Source organism: Haliotis rubra, unplaced genomic scaffold (genome assembly GCF_003918875.1).
Source record: "Haliotis rubra isolate DU_JTF1 unplaced genomic scaffold, ASM391887v1 Scf297, whole genome shotgun sequence".
Classification (NCBI taxonomy): Eukaryota; Metazoa; Mollusca; class Gastropoda; order Lepetellida; family Haliotidae; genus Haliotis; species Haliotis rubra.
The window spans coordinates 837,340-847,516 of NW_025766965.1; the positions used below are offsets into that span (position 1 = coordinate 837,340).

General features: G+C 37.1%; 2 protein-coding genes across 2 annotated transcripts in view; one reads left to right on the forward strand and one right to left on the reverse strand.

Annotated features, from left to right (window-relative positions):
- Positions 1-3,223, reverse strand: part of LOC124282274 (fas-binding factor 1-like) — a 32,532-nt gene extending 29,309 nt beyond the window's left edge. The window contains 4 exon segments of the mRNA XM_046718227.1: positions 862-887; positions 1,621-1,655; positions 2,458-2,505; positions 3,124-3,223. Of these exon segments, the coding sequence (XP_046574183.1) occupies positions 862-887; positions 1,621-1,655; positions 2,458-2,491 (95 nt within the window). The 5' untranslated portion in view covers positions 2,492-2,505; positions 3,124-3,223.
- A 64-nt stretch (positions 3,224-3,287) lies between these two features.
- LOC124282276 (nucleoside diphosphate kinase homolog 5-like) lies at positions 3,288-7,812 on the forward strand. Its single transcript, XM_046718228.1, has 5 exons — positions 3,288-3,496; positions 4,334-4,539; positions 5,474-5,574; positions 6,213-6,331; positions 7,621-7,812. Exons 1-5 carry the CDS (start codon positions 3,350-3,352, stop codon positions 7,699-7,701), a joined length of 654 nt encoding a protein of 217 aa, XP_046574184.1. The 5' UTR covers positions 3,288-3,349; the 3' UTR covers positions 7,702-7,812.
- Positions 7,813-10,177: the final 2,365 nt, after the last annotated feature.

Consider the following 10,177-nt stretch of genomic DNA (forward strand, 5'->3'; position numbering starts at 1 on the left):
GCAATCACCATGGTCAAGTGATTACACTTCAAAGGCATTCATGCTTATGAATTTCACCATAGTGGTGACCTGCACCGACCTGTGAAGATCTGGTTAGAATTGGTCTTCAGCAACCCACACTTGCTGCAAGAGGCGACAAACAGGATCGGGTAGTCAGGCTCACTGACTTGGTTGACACATGTCATTGTATTCCAATTGCGTAGATCAACAATGACACGTTTTGCTGATCACATTGATACAATGTGTTATGATGTCCTATTCCTTGCACCCATGAAGATCTGGGTTAGAATTGGTCTTCAGCAACCCATGCTTGTCGTAAGAGGCGACTAAGGGTGGTCAGGCTTGCTGCCTTGGTTTACACGTCATCGTATGCCAATTGGGTAGATCAATGCTCATGCTGTTGATCACTTGATTGTCTGGTCCAGATTATTTACAGACTACTGTCATATATCTGCAATATTGCTGAGTGTGGCATTGAACAAGAAACAATCAGTGTGACCTGCACCACTTCAGACTTTCCTCTTTCCTCCCAAATCAGACTGACTTGCTGTGATATAACCTGAATACTGTCCAAAGCAGTGAAACCTTTGTAGCTAATACTATTATGTAACTTTTTATGTTTACATACAATTTTCTCCATCCATGATATAAATGATGTAAGTGTGCATATCAAAGTGAGATTTTATATACTGTTAACAATTCAAGAGACTGTTAAAAAACTTGCATCACTAATCATAAGTTAAAAAACTTGCATCACTAATCATAAGTTAGGACAACAAGAAATGGTATTTTTATTCAGAACTATACAAGTTAATTATATACATTCAATACTACAGCCATGATAATAAGCATCTTTCTCACCTTTTCCCACCTCTCTTTAAAGGAGCCTGAAATGAGATCCCAAATGTTATTAGCCTTCATTGCCATCATTGTGTTCATGGACCACTATGAATATGGGATTACCTACAATTCATAGTATCTGACAGTGCAGTCAACCATTCAAATGAGGCAATCATACCTGATGAAGGTTCTGGATGGGTAAAAAGGCAGTTACTTTGGGCATATCATTAACATAAAAAGGTGTCAAATCTTCATAAAAAGGAGATGGTTCAAAGTCATCCTTACTCTTAAGCATGTTTATGCATCTGTATACATTCAGATTTGTTCTGACCCATTATTTTGCCAATTATCTGACATGCAAGCAGATGGATTATTTCATATTATGACTTTGTATGCTAATACCTGCAAAGTAGAGAAAATTGAAAAATTCCTCATCTGATTGCTGACATAGCCATATGCACATCTCACATAATAGCTAAGCCCATGAAAGTGGTCACACATTTTAGGAAGAGCTTATTTCAAACCAAGACACTGATATCTTGCAAGGAAAACATTCTTGCAAATCAAGAAATTGTTATGCTTTGTTAATGATGTGAGAATTGAGATATAACATACAACAACTAATGTGGCATTTCTTACATAATACCTCAAATACATGTGGAAATAATGCAATCACATGCTTTTGGATGAAGACTGAGTGATACCAGGCACCGAAACTGACTCTAGTTAAGATACTGTAATATGTTTGCAACTGTAAGCACTTCTAAGCTTGTTCCATACCTTCTGAACTGGTTTCTTCTTCTGCACAGGAGGCCCTGAACAGACAATGAAAGAAAAACTCACCACATGTAATCGAACTACATCACATAATAACAAACAAAATAAAGAAATATGACAAATGCACAAAATGTGGTATACATATACATATTAATCCAAGATTGATTTAGGAGATAAACATCATGTGTTGGCCAATTTCCGGGTGTTATTGAGTATTTGAAGTACGGGGAAATTTCATTTGAAACATCCAGGCTAACGTCGTCGGTTCCAAATGAATTCCTGTGCTTCAAATATTCAATAATATCTGGATGTTTATCGACATTGTAAACACAATAGTAAACCATAGGTTTTACTGTCTGCACTCATTGACATTGAGTACGGTTACAGCAGTGAAGTGTCATCAGCTGGCCGTTTCAGCTGGTTCCCCTGGTAGCATCTGGAACTGCTCATTTGTGACATCATTGTGACTTTACGTCACAATATGATTTGAATGACGTCACCACTGCTGACGACGCAACAATACAATTGTGTGCGATATTGTACATGTCAATACGCAGTGAATAGTCTTGCAATTTCCAGGAATCTTATACCATTCGATCATGTTTTACAACCAATCAAGTTAAAGAACATGGTGACTTTTGGTTTACAAAATGGAAGGAGAGGTGTCAGTGGTATTTCTAATCATGGTCATGATGGTAATTAGCAGAAATCAGTTTTGACTACATGCTCCCTTTAAATCTTCACTTCTTAACAAAAGGCACAGTAATCAACATAATAGTTATGACAAAAAGCCATGCACAGTTTTGTAAGAAAATGATATTTGAAAATCTGAATTCTTACCTTCAGCAAGGAGATCATCCAGATCAAAGTCCATCTTTCAACTGTCACCTGAAAATGCATCAAAGTCAGAGAAATGGCTCACAGTCACAGGCATGAAGGACAAGAATAAGGGCCTTCTGATATTGAAAACAGAATGTGGTTGTGGTGTGTATTTCGTATCTTCATCAGATCTTTCAGCAAAGCATCATAGAATCATGCATTTTATAGATATGCAGTAATAACAAGTTGACAAACCAGGACACTTTAAACTAACCAGCTGTTAAACTACTTTTAAGTGTTAATCATTAAATAAAAGGGTAAAAAATAGGACAGACATGTCTATCATACTGACATAAATTCATATGGATAGATGTTTCGCTTGCTACTTGCCTATTTCAGTTTTATTAAGTGTCGTTTTATTTATCAATTCAATATTGCAGTATTTATAGATAGTACATTAAGTTATTCAAGTGCTCATCACATTTAATATACAGATGGTAATCATAAGGAGTTATGGTCCTGAACATAAGATGTGAATGGTCCATCTTGACATCTGACAACATGTCAGAACTGATGCTGGTTTCAACAAGTAGCCTGTATAGATCAACATAACAAACTTAGATATGTTCTCTAACTAGCCAATTATTATACTGTATCAAACGGTACAAACAAATAATACAAATTTACCATGCAACGGTACTCGGTCGAAAAATATTTTTCAACATGAAAATTGAACGAAGGTGATGTCTATATTCTGGTGACTACGGACGCGACGAGCTGCCGCCATGTTTTGAAATGTCACGTGACTCTCATGAAATCTCGTTATACCGGAAGAGATCATAATAGTGTCGCTAAGCAACAGCGTGGTTTGGCAAAGTTGAGAAGAAAAAGGCTGTGGACGTGATCTGAGAAAATGACTGGAGAAAACGACGAACCGATTAAGATGGAAGCTCCACATATATATGTAGAGAGAACCTTGGCAATTATCAAGCCAGATTCAACACATAAAGCAGAAGAAATAGAGGATATTATTCTCCGATCAGGATTTGCCATTCTTCAGGTAACGTTTTCTTTTTCTAATTCTTAGGCTTATCTTTACCGGTATTATGAGTCGTTGTCAAGTCTTTTTATAAATGGTGTAGTTTTCTTACGTGATTGGTTGCTAAACGTTTACTTAAGTTGCTATGACTATAGAGTGTTGTATAAAGAATTCAATGAGTTTTTGTCACTTAATTACCCCGAAATACTTCACTTCTTCATGACAACAGTACTGTGCATCAGCACAGTACAATGTTTAGAACAAATATTCATGAAGAATTGCCTTCATTTTTAATCTCTAGTTATGTAGTTTTCATTGCCAATAAAATCAACACACAGATAGTCTGAGTGCAGAAATTCATTGTTTAGTGTCTAAAACATGCTGTATCTATTTCTCTGAAACAATGTGTGTTATTGTTCAAATGTAATGTCATAACCTGTTTTGGTGCCATTATTGTGTATGCTGCACCATCATCTCTTCGGCCTAAAATTTGCTCAGCAACTACGCCCCCATTCAAAACAGCAGCAACATACTCAGTTGTCATTAGCTTACAGGGAATTTGATTTCAGTTGTATAGAATGGGTTTGATGTCTTTTAGCGGCATTTAGAGGTTGTATATAGATGTCCAAGATATTTTATGGATTAAACTTCTTTAATGTTCAGAGTTCACCTGAGGAAGGGATCAGTAATTGTCCCGAAACGTTGTGAGGGAAATAAAAAAGAAATTTAATCCATAAAATATCTTGGACATAGAATGGGTGTGTTGTGTGGGCATATATAAATGTACAATTGTTTATCAGTTGTGACCTTTTATTCATTACACATTAATATATATTGTGTACTGTGTATTTTCTTCAGAAAAGAAGAGTCCACCTCACTCCAGAACAAGCCAGTGACTTCTATGCAGAACACTATGGGAAACTGTTCTTCCCAAGTCTCGTGGCATACATGAGCAGTGGCCCGATCATTGCACTGGTCCTGGCGAGAGACCGAGCCATCTCCTACTGGAGGGAACTTGTTGGCCCAACTAACACACTGAAAGCCAGACAGACACATCCAGATTGGTATGTACCAATAATACAATAATTATCCTTGAGCAATAGACATGTCATTCATTGATTGTTGATTGTTGTTTAACACCACAGAGGGAATTATCATATATGTTGTCTTCATTATATCTTTTGCTGTTTAGGTGCATTTAAAGTGTTCAATTAGGTTAGACCGCCTCCGTGGTGTAGTGGTTAGAGCATCCGCCCGGAGAGCGGAAGGTCGCGGGTTGGATCCCGACCGCGTCATACCAAAAAACGTTAAAATATACACGCATGCACGTCATCATATGAGCGAAATATTCTCAAGCACGATGTTAAACCCAATTTCACCTCACCTCACCTCAATTAGGTTAGTGGGAGATCAGTAGTTTTCTGCTTCTTTGTCTGTTATTTTCATGTCTGAAGATTTCATTAAGGGATTGGTAATTTATAGTGGGGAAGTGTGAGAGAAGGTGAGATTAAAGGAGGGAGGAAGGTCATGATGAAAAAAAAACAGTGGGGAGGGGACTCCAAAATTTATCACCTGTACTAGGGGTGGGTAATGAAATTTGGCAGGGCAGTGAAAGACATTTTGCAGGTATTGTGGTAGGGAACATGAAAATATGTTACATACTACATGATATAGTGAGAAGTGGGGTGTGGGGGCCATTAAAGTATAGTACAGCCCTGAGGCCAATTTCAAGACAACCCCCACCAACCTCCAATACATGACCAAGTGTTGTGTTCTTGAAAAAAGTGATTATTGGTCCTGATTTCAGATTTGCACTGATTATGATTTTGTTGTTTCCCAAATTATGAAACCGACACACCTCAATGTATAGTAGTGAAACTACCCTTGACAGTGGCTTAGAGCCAAAGTCCTGACTCACAAAGTTTCATCATTGTCAATAACTGTGATCACTTGTCCTTTCGAACATCTGTTCTAACCATGTATATATATCTGTTTCAGTTTGAGGGCGATCTATGGCACAGATGATCAGAGGAACGCACTTCACGGAAGTGACAGTTTCTCCAGTGCACAGAGAGAAATCCGATTTTTCTTTCCCGACAGTATGTATATTTTTTCTCATCAAGAACATTGAAAGAAATAGTGTACGAAACTATGGACAAGGAATTCATTCTAAAAGTAAAACAGGTTTTTATACAACATGTTCAAAATTCAGCAACCAAAGATTATGATAAAAACAAAAGTATCTAAATGAAGAATTACAACCTTTCATTACAATCTAAATTATGCCAGTCTGTGACAAACACATCAGTGTCTACTTGACTGACTGACTGAGTTTGGTTTTACGCCGCTTTTAGCAATATTCCAGCAACATCACGGCGGGGGACACCAAAAATGGGCTTCACACATTGTACCCATGTGGGGATTCGAACCCGGGTCTTCGGCGTGACGAGCCAACGCTTTAACCATTAGGCTACCCCAGTGTCTACTTGACCAAGCAGCAGTGTCATTTACATAACAATTTAGACTTACCTGCTCATGGATTCCTCAGATAGCTCACTGCACCAAAATAAATATTACTTGCCTCAAACTTCAGACTAGTGCCTGAAGTAGAACCTGACTATAGACTTCAAATGCTTTCCAACTGCAATCAGTTACAAGGTTGGCCTATGGTGCCTGGAGAACATAGGTCTGGAACATCCTGTTTCTGTTGTTAACATATAACCATGTTGTGTTCCAGGTGTGGTGGAACCAGTTGCCATTGGCCAAGCAGCCAAAGACTATTTGTCTAAGGCTGTGAACCCAACCCTCCTCAAGGGGTTGACAAATCTCTGCAAGCAAAAGCCCAAGGACCCTGTGGTAAGTTGTTGCAGGTTGAAGTGTATTGTTGAAGACTTGGTAAAAATTCACCCATTACAAAACTTTTTTTTAAATTGTTATTTTCACGTTTTTATTTCCCAGTACATGTTTACATGACATTACAATTATGAATAGATATTCACATATACAAGACATACATAAATAGGTAGTATTTTCAGGCTTGGCATAGGGCTTTAGTCAGTGTTACATTGACCATTCTTTCTTTGCAGATATTGCATATAGATAAGTGGGCATAACTACATAATACATAAGTAGGCATCGGTACATAATGTTGTTTCGTATTGTATATGAATTAGAACTTGTGTATGTTTGACTACCTCTGGTAACATGCAAGGTATAAGTCATTTAACATTACCCATTATTTCTCAACAGATGTTTACCTATACATAAGTATACAAAGTACAGTGTATGAAAACATCTACTGCATGTTTGACTGTTTCTAATCACCTGCAAGGCAAATCGTTGAAATATTAAAGTGTACACTTTAAGGTTTACAATTAAATTACAATTTACACCCATTAAAAAACTTCATCTAGTGTTGTGTTGACCACTCAGGGTCTCACATTAAAATAATCTTTTTAGCAATTTCAAGAACTCTTTTTGGAGGAATGGAATCATATCTTTAAATTTGACCTTAGTTCTTGTTACCATTAAACAAATATCTGAAGACATCCTATTATGGGTCACTTAGAATGCCCTTTGATCTGACCAATTAGAACACTGCTCACCACATCGGGGAAAGTGACAATTAGAATATGTTTTCTAATCATGCAACCTTAAAGTGATTAAATGAGGTATTCTGAAACAACAGCTACAGGCTGCACGACTGATTCCTCAAAATCGTCATCTCTGGCTTCAATAACAAACATTTTGATACTGGTTTTCCCATAACAAATGGAAGCTCTGCCATACAATTATGGCCATCTATTAGACATTGTAGATTGTTAGCTAATGTCGTGAGTTATTTCATTGGTCTCTGAAGGTATGTGATGGCTGGAGTGACCTTTATAGGGATGTCCTCCTGTCATGATTTTGTAACAGAATTTGATGTAATTGTTTAAAGCAGTGAAAAACTACTTCGATACGTGATTCTAGAACCATTTGTTCTTTGTGTAACAATAAACAGTGAGTGAACGTCCATGGCTTTGTGTAGCTGGTTCCTTCAATACAAAGTATAGCTGGTGAAATTAACACAACATCTGAACAGCAGTTAATGCATTTTGTAACTGCTGTATTAAAACTATGAAATAGTGTTCCTTCATTTCCAGATCTGGCTTGCTGACTGGTTGTTGGAGAACAACCCAAACAAGCCCAAGGTCAGACAGCCATTTGTGGAGGAGCCTCAGTGATGGTGGATATCAACAACCACATCTATACACTCCTTGTAAATATGCCCCTTGTATGTGAAAAATGTACAGAATGTTATTGTCAAATATAAACAAATAAACAAAAAAACACTTGCCTTGCTTTGACTTGTGATGCAGAGATGTGAAGCACTGACTTCAGGATGGGTGAGTGAGTGAATTGGGTTTAATGCTGCTTTGAAAAGCAGTTTTCTCCTGTTGGCTGGTTGGTTTGTTGTTTAATGCCACACTCAGCAATATTCCAGCTATATGGCAGCTGTCTGTAAATAATCGAGTCTAGATGAGACAATCCAGTGATGAACAGCATGAGCATCGATCTACACAAATAGGATCGATGATATGTGTCAACAATGTCAGCAAGCCTGATCACCAGATCCGATTAGTCGCCTTTTACGACAAGGATGGGTTGCTGAAGACCAATTCTAACACAGATCTTTGTGGGTCAGTTTTCTAATATGTCGGCTTAATGTGTGAGGAAAGCCCTTAGTGCTGCAGGTCTAAGACATAAATATTGCAACAGCTGAGACATTCCAGTTCAAGCAAAGATATGAAAGAAATTTCTCATTTCAAAATAAATTTATTCACATGCATGTATACATTTCAAACAAATGTACAACCAATATATTCATTCCATTTACACATATACAAACATGGCACAGTGTTGAATATTTCAAGTGTAGATATGAAAAGATGGTGCTTTTAGCACAACAGACATTGTAATGACCTCCATATCACAACGAGGCGTAGAATGAAACAGTTGACAAATTTATAAATGGGATAAACTCCCCAAAAGAATTATTACAGCTAAGAGAATGTCTTAACGTTAATAATTTTACCAAACTTTAAAACAGATATAGCACCGTGGATTTAGATCAAAGGGTCTCGTCTCACAAAGCAATTTTAGCACAATGACCTTAAAATCTCAATACTCTTATGAGAGTCGAATTACATTAAGGATTCAAAGTGATGATATGTCCCAAAGTGCTGTTTCTGGTTGCAAAGGCTGACAGAATGGATCAGGAAACTTAGCTAAATGTGAATCATCATACCTCATGGAATGAGATGATGCTCATGATATCAGACACTGGTCAGCCTGATCCTGTCTTGATTATTTACTGGCAACATCATATAGCTGGAACATTGCTGAATGTGGCTTTTAAAAGCAAATCTGTTAAGACTGCTTTGTTAAACAACTTCTTGGTCATATTTGTGTAATAACTGAATATTCAACATGCTGAATGTCATGGATTCTAGTAACAAAGCTTTGATATGATATAAGTTGTTTGACCTTTCCTGGAATATTTTAATATTAAAACATGATACTGTCAAGACAAAGCATGGTTAGTGACATGTACATGATTCGTAGATTTTTCTAGATAACATAAGAATGAGACGGAGAAAAACAACCTCATACCTTCATCTAAACACTGACTTGTGTAACATAGAGATCTGAAAAGCACTACTAATCTAAACAGATTACATTTCAAACAGTAACACAAGTCAAAACCTAACAAGGAACTGATCCTCATCGTCCAGGTAGAACATCCTGAAAATAATTTTGATTATGGCTTCCAGTAATTACACATGGTTGTTGACCACTATGTGTAATTCAATGTGTGGACCTGACAAAAATGCAGCTATCACAATAAATCTGAACCATTCAAATTCACGTGTCAGATCTTGGGTGTACTGTATGTACAACTTTACAAGGACTATATACAATTTCATCGACAACATCACAAGCGGTGGATGTCTAATTTAAAACAATGATGTCATTTATAATAATTCCATTTAAATAACTTCCACAAAAAATGCATTTGGAAAAGGCATCATCATATCAATGATGGGTCTGAGAAGATAAAGTAATTTATCAAGATAATGTAAGCGTGCAAATTGACAGTTATGGTCACAAAGGTTTTCCTCGTGTTAGTTTTCAGACACTTAAGAATATGCTTTGTTTTCTGGATTATCACATGAACAATTATAAAACATGTTGCATATTTATCAGATTTAATTCTTGACAACCAGCCTCGTTATAGCCAGAGTTTTTGTTGTTTGAAAATGTAGGATGTCCGAAAACATATATTTGATGATAATTGTATTTACCATATTTGACATATATCTTGATAGTGGAAGTCCAACATCAGCAGAGTGCTGACATTGGACCAATGTGCCAAGGTTCTGCTAGAGCAATAAGTTAGTGAGTGAATATGGTTTTACCCCCTTTTAGCAATATTCCAGCAATATCACAACGGGGAACACAGGAAATGGGTTTCACACACTGTACCCATGTGGGAAATCAAACCCGGATTTCGGTGTGATGAGGGAACACTTTAACCACAAGGCTACCACACCGCCTCTTATGTCAATACAGTGACTGCCTCTTAAAAAATAACATCATCAGAGTTTAATGTTAACAGGGTTTCACTTCTATCATTCACAAGAAATAGACCAGGTCTCC